The following is a 14,972-nucleotide window of genomic DNA, read 5'->3' as shown; positions in this document are numbered from 1 at the left end:
AATTAGGTATTACTTATAATTAATAAAAATTGACATGTTTATGTCCCATGATAAAATATTTTTGCTCTTTGTGTGTCCTCTTCCAATCATACTTCTCTCCACTGCCTGCAGCCTTCAGGATATCCTTTTATTTTATGTAGTGGTAAAACTGAAAACATTCAAAAGTCAAGGAGTGCGTCGAGGCTATATATTGTCACCCTGTTTATTTAACTTATATGCAGAGTTCAGTTCAGTTCAGTCGCTCAGTCGTGTCTCTGACTCTTTGTGACCCCATGGACCACAGCATGCCAGGCTTCCCTGTCCATCACCAATTCCCAGAGCTTGCTCAAACTCATGTCCATCACATGTAGAGTTCAGTTCAGTTCAGTTCAGTGACTCAGTCCTGTCCGACTCTCCGCGACCCCACGAATCACAGCACGCCAGGCCTCCCTGTCCATCACTAACTCCCGGAGTTCACTCAAACTCATGTCCACAGAGTCGGTGATGCCATCCAGCCATCTCATTCTCGGTCGTCCCCTTCTCCTCCCGCCCCCAACCTTTCCCAGCATCAGAGTCTTTTCCAGTGCGTCAACTCGTCGCATGAGATGGCCAAAGTATTGCAGTTTCAGCTTCAGCATCAGTCCCTCCAATGAACACCCAGGATCGATCTCCCTTAGAATGGACTGGTTGGATCTCCTTGCGGTACAAGGGACTCTCAAGAATCTTCTCCAAAAAAAAAAAAAAAAAGAATCTTCTCCAACACCACAGTTCAAAAGCATCAATTCTTCGGCGATCAGCTTTCTTCACAGTCCAACTCTCACATCCATACATGACCACGGGAAAAACCATAGCCTTGACTAGGCGGACCTTTGTTGGCAAGGTAAGGTCTCTGCTTTTTAATATATTATCAAGGTTGGTCATAACTTTCCTTCCAAGGAGTAAGTGTCTTTTAATTTCATGGCTGCAATCAGCATCTGCAGTGATTTTGGAGCCCAAAAAAATAAAGTCTGACACGGTTTCCACTGTTTTTCCATCTATTTCCCATGAAGTGATGGGACCAGATGCCATGATCTTTGTTTTCTGAATGTTGAGCTTCAAGCCAACATTTTCACTCTCCTCTTTCACTTTCATCAAGAGGCTTTTGAGTTCCTCTTCACTTTCTGCCATAAGGGTAGTGTCATCTGCATATCTGAGATTATTGATGTTTCTCCCAGCAATCTTGATTCCAGCTTGTGCTTCTTCCAGCCCAGCGTTCCTCACGATGTACTCTGCATATAAGTTAAATCAGCAAGGTGACGATATACAGCCTTGACGTACTCCTTTTCCTATTTGGAACCAGTCTGTTGTTCCATGTACAGTTCTGACTGTTGCTTCCTGACCTGCATACAGGTTCCTCAAGATGCAGGTCAGGTGGTCTGGTATTCCCATCTCTTTCAGAATTTTCCACAGTTTACTGTGATCCACACAGTCAAAGGCTTTGGCATAGTCATTGAAGCAGAAATAGATGCTCTTCTGGAACTCTCTTGCTTTCTCACATGTGAAATGCCGGGCTGGCTGAATCACAAGCTAGAATCAAGATTGTTGGGAGAAGTATCAATAACATACATCATATGTGTATATCCATTATATGCAGAGTAAAGCATGTGAAATGCTGGGCTGGATGACCAAGTTGGAATCAAGACTGTTGGGAGACATATCAATAACCTCAGATATACAGAGGACACCACCCTTATGGCAGAAAACAAAGAGAAACTAAAGAGCATCGATGAAGGTGAAAGAGGAGAGTGAAAAAATTGGCTTAAAACTTAGCATTCAAAATCTAAGATCATGGCATCCAGTACCATCACTTCATGGCATATAGATGGGGAAACAGCTTAAGACTATTTTTGTGGGCTCCAAAATCACTGCAGACAGTGACTGCAGCCATGAAATTAAAAGATGCTCCTTGGAAGAAAAGCTATGACAAACCTAGACAGCATATTAAAAAGCCGAGACATCACTTTGTCAGTAAAGATCTGTCTAGTCAAAGCTAATAGTTTTCCCAGTAGTCACATATGAATGTGAGAGTTGGACCATAAAGAAGGCTGAGAGCTGAGGAACTGATGCTTTTGAACTGTGGTGTTGGAGAAGACTCTTGAGAGTCCCTTGGACTGCAAGGAGATCCAACCAGTCCATCCTAAAGGAAATCAACCCTGAATATTCATTGGAAGGACTGATGCTGAAGCTGAAGCTCCAATACTTTGGCTACCGTATGTGAAGAGCCAACTCATTGGAAAAGACTCTGATGCTGGGAAAGATAGAAGGCAGGAGATGGGGATGACAGAGGATGAGAAGGTTGGATGGTGTCACGGACTCAATGGACATGCGTTTGAGCAAACTCTGGGAGATGGTGAAGGACAGGGTAACCTAGCGTGCTGTGGTCCATGGCGTCGCAGAGTCAGACATGACTGAGCTGAGCGACTGAACAACTGAGGTCACCTTTAATGAAGCCCACATTACACTGACCCCTGGTGGCAGGCCAATGCAATGACATAAAATAAGATACCCTGTCAATAAAGGAATCTGAACATGGAATATGACTTGACTTATTAGCAACTGAAAAGTGAAAGTGAAAGTCGCTCAGTGGTGTCTGACTCTTTGCAACCTATGGACTGTATAGTCCATGGAATTCTCCAGGCCAGAATACTGGACTGGGTAGCGTTTCCCTTCTGCAGGGGATCTTCCCAGCCTAGGGATTGAACTCAGGATCTTCCTAACCCAGGGATCGAACCCAGTTCTCCCGCATTGTAAGTGGATTCTTTACCAGCTGAGCTACAAGGGAAGACCAAGAATACTGGAATGGGTAGTCTATCCCTTCTCCAGCAGATCTTCCCGACCCAGGAATTGAAACGGGGTCTCCTGCATTGCAGGCAGATTCTTTACCAGCTGAGCTATCAGGGAAGCCCCTTATAGCTTGCTGAGCTATGAGGGAAGCCCCTCAAGCAAGCAATAGCTTGATTTACTAGCAATAGCTTGACTGCAGTCCATGGGGTCACAAAGAGTTGGACCCAACTGAGCAGCTGAACAACAACAAAATTAGCAATAGCAGGTTTCTAGACTTGTAAATTAGTTTCCAGCTTCCCAAAAATGTCTGTTCACTTTGTATCTACAGGCTTATTTTAGTAGACTGACTTTTGGGCATTTGACCCTTAGCATCCTTAAATTTGGGCTTCCCATGTGGCACAGCAGTAAAGAATTTGGTTGCCAGTACAGGAGACACAAGAGATGCTGGTTTAATCCCTGGTTTGGGAAGATCCCCTGGAGGAGGAAATGGCAACCCACTCCAGTATTCCTGCCTAGGAAATTCCATGGACAGGGGAGCCTGGTGGGTGACAGTCCGTGGGGTCACAAAGAGCTGAACATGACTGAGCATGCATGCATATCCTTAAATTCATCATGTAGGGTTCTTATTATAGATCTTCTGAAGCACACCGGATATCATCACATGTTAAACTTCTTTTTCTCAGGGAAGAGGTTTTCAAAGCACAGATGTAATTCAAACTGAATGTGAGTTTCAAACAAATTACAGTTTTTAGTGCTGTTCAACTGACTGCTCTTTCTGGTGACACATTTTTAACTTCTGAGTCAGTCTTATTTCTCATAAATGTCACTTTTTTCAGTTTTTGTCATAACCTATACAGAATATCAAACAACTGAGGTATAGTTCATCCTATTCTGTGCTCCTTATGCCCTATTCAAAGATGATCAAATAGATTTAGAGAAACAGCATATAAATTGTTTTACTGTAGTCCTGTCCTTTATTCCCTTCAACTATTTACAAATTAGACAAGGCTGTTCTTCTTGTCCCACATGTTGAAAATGTGACTTAATGGCAGACCAGCATTTTAACATCTTTTCTATGGCTATCAATAATGATAGCCACCTTGTAGGCACAGGTCTAAGGAAATACCCTCTTTCATTTCTATAAAGTAAAAAATCTCATTAAGTGCGTCTGTATGTTTTGAGGAAACTAAAACGTGACCCAAAAAGTTCATTATGAAAGTCTCATTATCACAGGACAGCAAATCACTTTTTAAAGTACAAGGTGTGCAAGACATTTAGGAGATCAGAATTTTAAAAAAATTTTTCTTTGTTAAGAAGTTGATAGACTGAATTAAATATGCAAAAGTATATTTTATGTTTTCATTGTCAGTCAACCATGCAGATAGATGAGCAAAGTCTAATATGTATTTGGACAATGCATTAACAATATCTGGTTGATGTTTCCTATGGTTTCATTAAAAATAATCATAGAAATCAAGATTCTCTGAAACCCTATTTTTCAAATTCAACTACTTAAGAGCCGGAAGAAGTGTATTTTTGATTCAGTGTATCATGTGATAACTGTTCAGTCGCTTAGTTGTGTCCAACTCTTTGCAACCCCATGGACTGCCAGGCCTCCCTGTCCATCACCAACTCCTGGAGTTTACCCAAACTCATGTCCACTGAGTCAGTGATGCCATCCAACCATCTCATCCTCTGTCGTCCCCTTCTCCTTCTGCCTTCAATCTTTCCCACCATCAGGGTCTTTTCCAATGAGTCAGTTCTTCACATAAGGTGGCCAAAGTACTGGAGTTTCAGCTTCAACATCAGTCCTTCCAATGAATACTCAGGATTGATCTCCTTTAGAATGGACTGGTTGGATCTCCTTGCTGTCCAAGGGACTCAAGAGTCTTCTCCAGCACCACAGTTCAAAAGCATCAATTCTTCGGCAATCAGCTTTCTTCACAGTCCAACTCTCACACCCATACATGACCACTGGAAAAACCATAGCCTTGACTAGATGGCCCTTTGTTGACAAAGTAGTATCTCTGCTTTTTAATATGCTGCCTAGGTTGGTCATAACTTTTCTTCCAAGGAGCAAGCGTCTTTTAATTTCACGGCTGCAGTCACCATCTGTAGTGAATTTGGAGCCCACAAAAATAAAAGTCTGCCACTGTTTCCCCATCTATTTGCCATGAAGTGATTGGACCGGATGCCATGATCTTAGTTTTCTGAATGTTGAGCTTCAAGCCAACATTTTCACTCTCCTCTTTCACTTTCATCAAGAGGCTTTTTAGTTCCTCTTCACTTTCTGCCATAAGGGTGGTGTCATCTGCATATCTGAGGTTATTGATATTTCTCCCGGCAATCTTGATTCCAGCTTGTGCTTCTTCCAACCCAGCATTCCTGATGATGTACTCTGCGTATAAGTTAAATAAGCAGGGTGACAATATACAACCTTGACGTACTCCTTTTCCTATTTGGAACCAGTCTGTTGTTCCATGGCCAGTTCTGACTATTGCTTCCTGACCTGCATACAGGTTTCTCAAGAGGCAGGTCAGGTGGTCTGGTATTCCCATCTCTTTCAGAATTTTCCACAGTTTACTGTGATCCACACAGTCAAAGGCTTTGGCATAGTCAATAAAGCAGAAATAGATGTTTTTCTGGAACTCTCTTGCTTTTTCCATGATCCAGCAGATATTGGCAATTTGATCTCTGGTGCCTCTGCCTTTTCTAAAACCAGACTGAACATCTGGAAGTTCACAGTTCACGTACTGCTGAAGCCTGGCTTGGAGAAGTTTGAGCATGACTTTACTAGCGTGTGAAATGAGTGCAATTTTAGGTTTAGCTTGTTAATTTTTGTTTCTGCTGAGATTTTGATAGGATTGCACTGAGTCTGTATATCAATTTGGTGACTACTGCCATCTTAACCAAGTCTTCTGATGTATGAACTTGGGGGGATCTTTCCATTTATTTATATCATCTTTAATATATTTCAACAGTTTTCTAGTTTTCAGTGTACAAGTATTATACCACTTTTATTAAATTAACTCGTAAGCATTGTATTCTTTTTGATGCTTTCTAAATAGAATTGTTTTCTTAATTTCACCTATAGGGTGTTCACTGCTAGTATACATAAATACAATTGATTTTTTATAACAGATTTATTAAGATCTAATTCACATACCATACACTTCACCCATTACAATTCTGCATGTTTTTTATCTTGCAACCTTGCCAAACTCATTAGCTTCAGTAGGTTTTGTATGTGCCTGTGTGTATGTACATATGTGTGCATGTATTCCTTAGGATTAGAAAATCTTATATAAGATCCTATATAAAATCCATATATAAGATCGTGTGTACTGAAAATAGAGGCAGTTTTACTTCTTTGCGGTCTGAATGCCTTGTATTTATTCTTCTTTCCAGATTGCCGTGCCTAAACCTCCATTATGTTGAATAGAAATATTGAGAGCAGACCCCCATATCTTGGTCCTGATCTTGGGGATAAAGCATTCAGTCTTGTACCATCATCTATTACATTAGCTGTGGGATTTTCATAGATGGCCTTTATCAGGTTGAGGAACATCCCATCTACTTCTAGTCTGGTGAGTATCTTTTTTTAAAAAAAACATCATGGAAGATATTGGATTTTGCCAGACATTATCTCTGCATTTACTGTGATGATTGTGTGCATTTTGTTCTCTATCCTATTAATACGTATATTACATTATTTAATTTTTTAAAAAATTTTTATTGGGTGGCTCAGTGGTAAAGAATCCATCTGCCAGAATGGATAAGAAAGCTGTAGTACATATACACAATGGAATATTACTCAGCTATTAAAAAGAACACAGTTGAATAAGTTCTAATGAGGTGGATGAAACTGGAGCCTATTAGAGTGAAGTAAGTCAGAAAGAAAAACACCAATACAGTATATCAACACATATATATATGGCATTTACAAAGATGGTAATGATGACCCTATATGCGAAACAGCAAAAGAGACAGAGATATAAAGAACAGACTTTTGGACTCTGTGGGAGAAGGTGAGGGTGGGATGATTTGAGAGAATAGCATTAAAACAGGTGTATTACCATATGTAAAATAGATCACCAGTCCATGTTCGATTCATGAAACAGGGCACTCAAAGCTGGTGCTCTGGGACAACCCTGAGGGATGGGGTGGGGAGGGAGGTGGGAGGGGTGTTCAGGATGGGGGACTCACGTACACCCATGGTTGATTCATGTCAGTGTATGGCAAAAACCACTACAATATTGTAAAGTAATTAGCCTCCAATTAAAAAAAAAAAGAATCTGTCTGCCAAGCAGGAGATGCAGATTCAGTTCCTGGGTCAGGAAATTCCCCTGTAGAAGGAAATGGCAACCCATTCCAGTATTCATGTCTGCGGAATCCCATGGACAGAGGAGCCTGGTGGGCTATAGTCCACAGGGTCGCAAAGAGTTGGACACAACTTAGTGACTAAACAACGAGTTGATTTACAATGTTGTATTGGTTTCCGCTTTACAGCAAAGTGAATCAATTATACATATATCCACTCTTTTTAAAGATTCTATTGCCATATAGGTCATTCAGTTCAGTTCAGTTCAGTCGCTCAGTCGTGTCCGACTCTCCGCGACCCCATGAATCACAGCACGCCAGGCCTCCTTGTCCATCACCAACTCCCGGAGTTCACTCAAACTCATGTCCACAGAGTCGGTGATGCCATCCAGCCATCTCATTCTTTGTCGTCCCCTTCTCCTCCCACCCCCAACCTTTCCCAGCATCAGAGTCTTTTCCAGTGAGTCAGCTCATCGCATGAGGTGGCCAAAGTATTGCAGTTTCAGCTTTAGCATCGGTCCTTCCAATGAACACCCAGGATTGATCTCCTTTAGAATGGACTGGTTGGATCTCCTTGCAGTATGAGGGACTCTCAAGAGTCTTCTCCAACACACAGAGTGCTAAATAGAGTTCCCTGTGCTATACAGTAGGTTTTTATTAGTTATTTATTTCATATATAGTAGTGTGTATATGTCAGTCCCAATCTCCCAGTTTATCCCTTCCCCCTTACCCCCTTGGTAAGCATAAGTTTGTTTTTTATATCTGTGACTCTTATTTCTGTTTTATCATTTCACTTGTACCATTTTTTAAAAAAGATTCCACATATAAGCGATATTGGGGCTTCCCAGGTGGCACAACTGGTAAAGAACCCACCTGCAATTGCAGGAGATGCATGTTTGATCCTTGGGTTGGGAAGATCCCCTGGAATAGAAAATGGCAACCCACTTGAGTAATCTTGCCTGGAAAATCCCATGGACAGAGCCTGGTGGGCTACAATCCATGGGGTTGCAAAGAGTCAGACACAACTGAGCAACTAAGCACACACACACTCCCACACACACATGTGTACACGTAAACACAAACAATATCATCTGATATTTGCCTTTCTCAGTCTGACCCACTTCACTCAGTATGACAATCTCTAGGTCCATCTATGTCACTGCAAATGGCATTATTTTGTTCTTTTTATGGCCAATATTCTATTGTATATATGTACCACATCTTTATCTGTTCCTCAATTGATGGCCATTTAGGTTGCTTCTATCGCCTGGCTATTGTAAACAGTGCTGCAGTGAACAGGGGTGCGTGTATCCTTTCAAATTATGGCTTTCTCTGGATATATGCCCAGGAGTGAGATTGCCAGATCATATGGTAGCTCTGTTTTTAGTTTTTTAAGTTACCTCTGTACTGTTATGCATAGTGACTGTACCATTTACTCCCGCTAACAGTGTAGGAGGGTTCCCTTTTCTCAACACCCGCTGTAGCATTCGTAGATTTTTTTTGATGATGGGTATTCTAACCAGTGGGAGGCAGTACCTCACTGTAGTTTTGATTTGCACTTCTCTATTAGCGATGTTGAGCATCATTTCATGTGCCTCTTGGCCATCTGTATGTCTTATGAATGTCTATTTAGGTCTTCCGCCCATTTTCTGATTGGGTGTTTTTTATTTTAATATTGAGCTGCGTGGGTTGTTTGTATACTTTGGAGATTAACCCCTTGTTGATTGCTTTGTTTGCAAATATTTTCTCCCATTCTCTGTGTGTTTTTGTTTTGTTTTTAATGGCTTCCTTTGCTGTGCAAAAGCTTTTAAGTTTGATAAGGTCCCATTTGTTTATTTTTGTTTTTATTTTCATTACTCTCAGAGGTGGATAATTTTCATTATGTCAAACCAACCTTGCTTTTCCAGAATAAATCCTACCTGGTCACTGTGTATAAACTTTTTTATATGTTGCTGGACTCAGTTTGCTAGAATTTGGTCCTACTATTTTGTCTTAATTTTTAATAGATACAAAGGTAAAGAAGAAGTGCTATTTATTTATGAGGCCCCTGGAACCCTAACAAGTACCTTTTCAGAGAAACTTCCTCTGATACTCCCTCATCCCCAGACAACTCCTGTATAATAGCACAGTAAGTAGCACTTTCCCCATTATGTTTCTACTGTCTCTCTCTGTGTTTGTCAAACTCTCTTTGCTTCTTGAGAACAGACTATACTGTAACCCAGTCTCTAGCACAGTCATTGCCAAGTATAACTTGAGACCTCTGAAAAGCAGAGAATCACCAGAGTTTTAAAGAAACATGAACAAAGAGGAAAAGGAGATTATGTAACAAAGGATGATTATAAAAGACAGAGTGACTGAGACACAGGAGAATAGTATCAGGAAAATTTTACTTAGTTATATTCAGAATGAAAATATATCAACTGATGTTCAGATTTGTTCTGCTGGGGTTATTTTAAAATTCTCATGGAAGACAAAGAGCACTCCCTCAGCTCCTCTGCTGCACCTGTCTTTTCTATCAAGTAGAGTTTCTTCTGATCAGACAGGGGGAGAATAAACATTAGTACTCATCTTCAGTCCCAGGCATGTTACATCTCAAGTAAGAAAAGAATTTCCATATAAATAAGATCACAAAACCGTTGACACTAACCTTTTAAGAATTCAAGGAAGTGAGTCTCCTCTTGCTGCTAAATGCCTAAAGACTCCATCCATCATCCATCATGATCATGTTCATTTAGGGATCAGTTCCTTCAAGAAAACATTCCCTGGGATTTCCAGGCTGGATTACATCCCCCTCTTTGAGGACATAATTCATGCATATCACTCATTCTGTTTCACTTTTACTTTAATGAACTGTATGTGCGTCTTGTTACACTTCCTTAAATAAGCAGCTCATCTTGTTGGAGAGGGAGGGAGAATTATGTTTCAGCCAGAGACGACAACGTTAGCAATGGCAAGAAGGTGATGCATTTTGAGGCTACAAAAAGATCACCATTGCTGAAGTGTAAAGGAAAGGCAGAGGACGGCAAGAGGTAAAACTGGAGAGGCGGTCAGGGGCCTGTTCACTGGAAGTATTGTACATGAAAGCCACTCAGGATGAATGAGGGTTGGATGGGCCCGTTGGGGCTTGGCCTCCCTCCAATTCTCACTACAGCTGCCAGTGTGGTGAGTTTAAGTGTGGTCTGCAGATCACTAACATCAGAATTATCTATGGTACCTTATTAAAAATGCAGATTTGGGGGTCAACAACAAATGCCAACTCAGAGTCAAAGCTGGAATTATCATAAGCTCCCCAGATAATTCTAAAATTTTAAAACCACATGTTCCATAAGACAACTGGCCCATAATCTTCACAATGCCAGCGCCGTGAGTGAAAGGGAAGAACTGAGTACATGCTCCAAATCAAAAGAGAATCAAGGGATATGGCAATTAAATGCAATCCATGAAACTGAATCAGACAGAAGTTTTGCTCTAATAGACACTGGTACATTTGGTGAAACTTAACTACAGTCTGATACAAAATAGTATTGTATCAAAGTTGAATTTCCTTAAGAGACTATTCTTGTTCTTGGAAAATAAATGCTGAAGTTCTTTAGCAATAAAGGAGCATGATATTTATTTAAAAAATGGATTTAGGGGGAAATATAGCTAGATAGGTAGATATAATTCTTTGTACTTTTTGAAATTATTTAAAAATTAAAAGTTAAAAAAATTGAAAAGATGAAGCCTAGAACAAATTTAAATCTCAGGACTGTGCCAACTTCAACCACTGTTAGAGAACTGGGAATTACTGACAGGCTTTATTTTGGACAGTGGTATTAATCAGATTTCTGTTTTTGATAGATTACTTTTATGGTAGTATGAAAGGTAGAATTAGGATGACAGTACTGGCTTAGGTCTTTGTGGCTCAGTAGGTAAACAATGCAGGAGACCCGGGTTCAATCCCTGGGTTGGGAAGATCCCCTGGAAGAGGGCGTGGCGATTCACTCCAGTATTCCTGCCTGGAGAATTCCATGGACAGAGAAGCACGGTTGGTTACAGCCCATGGGGTCACATAGAGTCAGACATGACTGAAGCAACTTAACACACAGACACACAGATGGCAAGGAAACCACTTGGAAACTAAAGTGCTTATGATAAATATGTGATGAGTCTGAAAAGAATGATGGTAGTTAAGATGAAGATAAAAGGGATTATGAGGTAACATCAATTGGATTCAGTGGCTCTCTAGATATGAGCGGTGGAAGTGAAAGAAGAAAAAAGGTAACTTATCAGGTTTCTAGTTTGGTAGTTACATGGATAGTACTTGCTGCCAAAGATACAGTGAATACAGAAGGAGCAGCATGCAGTATGGGAGGCTGTGAGGGACGTTTATGTGAAGATACATAGCAGGTAGGTAGATATAAGAGGCTCAAGCTTTGACAAGAGGCCAGATACCTGTGTAGATGTGTGTGTATAAGGTATGTGCATGTGTGTGGTACAACAATGTGACATAATCAAGAAAGCGTTCATGAAAGGCTGAATCGAAGAAGACTTAGTTTAACAAGAATAAATTTAAGACTCTGTACACGAGACCAAAATACCAGACCAAAACTGAAGTAAGAATGCAGGAGATGTAGTGGCAGTATCAAAATTAAACTTTATAGGTTTTGGAGTGTTTGTAAATCTAGTAAATCAGTATTTTAGGATAATTTTCCAAAGAATATATGTAATCTTAGACTGCATTAACATGAATCTGGTATCTAGAAAGAACCACATGAGAAAGATAATTTATTGTATATTGTTAGGCATCCATAACCACGGGTTCCACATCTGCATTCAACCAACTGTGGATCAAAATAGTAGGAAAAAAATTTCAAGAAGTTCTCAAAAGCAAAACCTGAATTTGCTGTGCACTGGCGACTGTTTACATAGCATTTACACTGTATTAAGTATTATATTAATCTAGAGATACTGAAGGATATGCATGCTGCTGCTGCTAAGTTGCTTCAGTCGTGTCCGACTCTGTGCGATCCCATAGACGGCAGCCCACCAGGCTTCCCCGTCCCTGAGATTCTCCAGGCAAGAACACTGGAGTGGGTTGCTATTTCCTTCTCCAGTGCATGAAAGTGAAAAGTGAAAGTGAAGTCGCTTAGTCGTGTCTGACTCTTAGCGACCCCATGGACTTCAGCCTACCAGGCTCCTCCGCCCATGGGATTTTCCAGGCAAGAGTACTGGAGTGGGATGGGTTGCCATTGCCTTCTCCAAGGATATGCGTGAGTTATATGCAAATACTGTGCCACTTTATATAAGGGACTTGAGCATCCTCAGATTTTTGGTCTCTGTGGGGTTCCTGGAACCAGTTCCCCCTCAGATACCAAGGAATGACTGTCCTAGTTAGATGACATCTGTAATACTGTGTTCAGTTTCCTTCAATCTTGAATAGTGACAGAAAAGAGTAAAATATGATAGTAAAGGGACTTGAATCATATTATGGATGGCTGAAAGAAATGAAAGTTTCAGGTAAATAAATAATAGCTTTAAAAAATATTTATGATCTGTCATGTGGAAGAGGCATTACATTTGTTCTTATTATTGCAAAGATTAGGGAAAACGAGTTGGTCAGAAATGTTTACCTTTAAAGTTTCTTTTTTTTGCTCTGTGTTGTTAAAGAGGTGAGTTAAAATTTACAGGGACATGTGCTTTAAACTCAACATAAAAAGAGCATCGCTCTCAAGCAATGGAATGAACTGACTGCCGTTTGGTAAACTGCTTGTCACCAAGTGTTGTCAGTCAAAGGTTGGATGTGCTTGGGTCCTGTCATCTGTAGGAGGTGAGAGTAGGGAACTCTCAAGGCTTCTGCCTGCTTTAAGATTCGGTGAGATGGGAAAGAAAAGATTAGACAATGAGATGAGTGATCCTTTTTTTTTTCTTTGACTTGGGAAAGAAAAGATTAGACAATGAGATGAGTGATCCTTTTTTTTTTTCTTTGACTTGGTAAAATTACCGGAAATCAAATTGACATATAAGGAAGTTCTACTGTCTTCTATGTATTTCTAGAGTTAGAAAAATCAAAATTTGAGGTACAGAATTTCTGGGAAGGTGAACTGTTCTTTGGCAATCCGATTATCTTCTAGTTTCTTATGCGTAAATTGTGACCAGATACATATTATTAAATAGCTCATATTCAGATGATAGGCGACCACTCATTACTGTCAATATTCCCATCTTACAAACCTTGATTAGGGAGCTGTCTTCTGAAATAATCAAATATACAGTCATCTGATATAGAAGGCCTTGTATCTAGAAAAGATGATAAAGTCCATTAGCAGCAAGAAAACAGCTCATTGACTCTTTTATATTTCGTATTTTTATCTTTTTATAAATGAAAATGCTAGTATGCTAGCAAATAGTGTATAAATAGTAGTTTAGCTGAATGAAATTAACACAAACAGTTCTCAAATCTTATGAATTTCATTGCATATTTGCTATTTATAGGTAAGGTCTAAAAAATGTTATACTCTTTGGGTCAGCAGTTCCTTTCTAGGAATCTATTACAGATAAATAATTTATCACAAATAGTGAGTTAAAAAGTCTTCATTGTTTACGATAGAAAAAAACGTGAACAAAATAAAATTTTAACAATGGAGGGTACCTAAATAAATTAAAGTTCACTAATACAATGGAATACTTTACAACCATTTATTAACACTGAGAGAAGTTAATAATATACAGTGATTTTAAATGAAAACATTTAAATCTTGCAAAAAAACCCTGAAGATTTGTCTGTGTGATTAACATGGACTGTGCATGTATGGAAAAAATGTCTAAAATAAGTATTCTAAAATATGTTCTTTATTTTAAAATTTTGACATTAAATTTAACAGAAGAATATATAAAAGTTACATATCAAAAGTGACAGATTTTCTTGGCTTGTCACTACGGGAAAGAATTTAAAGTACAATGAAATAACCATCTAAATTATAATAAAATTCCCTCTTAGGTGTGGCTTTTATTTCCATTTCTATTTTTAATTAGCCTACTGCTTCACAGTGGGAGATATAAGAGACAGCACTGGAGTTCTGCAGTCCATGGGGTTGCAGAGTTGGACACGACTTAGCGACTGAATAATAACAATAATTGCATCATCAACTAAAGGGATTTATGTACATTTATGCTGGGCTGTGCTCAATGGCTTAGTCATTTGCAACCACATGGATTGTAGCCTGCCAGGCTTCTCTGTCCATGGGGATTCTGCAGGCAAGAATACTGGAGTGGGTTGCCATGCCCTCCTCCAGGGGATCTTCCCAACCCAGGGACTGAACCCTGGTCTCTGGCATTATAGGCAGATTCTTTACTGTCTGAGCCACCAAGGAAGCATGAACATTTATATATACTTTTAATCATTACCTGAGATCCTTTTTGAAAATAAGTGTGGTATAAATATATAAAAAATATATATACACATAAAAGTAAAGAATTATTTTAGATGAAATTGAAATGTTTAAATTACATGAATATTTTTCAAAGGACCTCAAGTAAAGATAATGAGATAAATATTAAGAAAAAAAAAACCAGAATATATATCTCTGAATCTCTAACATTTCTGATATTTTTTTCTTAAAGATTTATATTTATATCAAACTTAGCAGATTCTCACAGAAGCAAATGAGTAGTCCAAAATTTAATTTCTCTCTTGGCCCATCCTTTATTAATTTATGAAACAAAAGGACCGTGATGTTTCTTAAACATAAAATCCCTATATTCTGTTTGGGGGAAAACCTTTCAAATGAGGGATAGCTCTCAAGTATGTGGGCCACTCAGTCCAACCCTCAGTGTGCTTCCTGGGCACCCTGTCCAGACTTAGGCACTGC

The 14,972-nt window shown here is 39.5% G+C and overlaps 1 protein-coding gene and 1 long non-coding RNA gene across 3 annotated transcripts in view; one reads left to right on the top strand and one right to left on the bottom strand.

Moving 5' to 3' along the window:
* The window catches only part of AGBL3 (AGBL carboxypeptidase 3), a 109,502-nt gene that overhangs the window by 19,343 nt on the left and 75,187 nt on the right, over positions 1-14,972 (bottom strand). The window contains exon 14 of the mRNA XM_088834676.1: positions 13,336-13,401. Within this exon, the coding sequence (XP_088690802.1) occupies positions 13,336-13,401 (66 nt within the window). The remainder of the gene's footprint in view (positions 1-13,335; positions 13,402-14,972) is intronic.
* The window catches only part of LOC129552671 (uncharacterized), a 64,736-nt gene that overhangs the window by 32,197 nt on the left and 17,567 nt on the right, over positions 1-14,972 (top strand). Inside the window, exons 2-3 of one of the 2 annotated variants that reach the window (XR_016037077.1) lie at positions 6,211-6,389; positions 9,129-9,345. This is a non-coding gene — a long non-coding RNA (uncharacterized LOC129552671). Of the gene's footprint in view, positions 1-6,210; positions 6,390-9,128; positions 9,346-14,972 lie in introns of those variants that run through there. The other variant, XR_008685285.2, reaches the window with a different exon arrangement.

This window comes from Moschus berezovskii, chromosome 3 (assembly GCF_049115385.1).
Source record: "Moschus berezovskii isolate FMDL1 chromosome 3, NW_MosBer_1.0, whole genome shotgun sequence".
Classification (NCBI taxonomy): domain Eukaryota; kingdom Metazoa; phylum Chordata; class Mammalia; order Artiodactyla; family Moschidae; genus Moschus; species Moschus berezovskii.
Note: the sequence above shows the minus strand (reverse complement) of the source record. Positions and strands in the feature narration are given on the sequence as shown.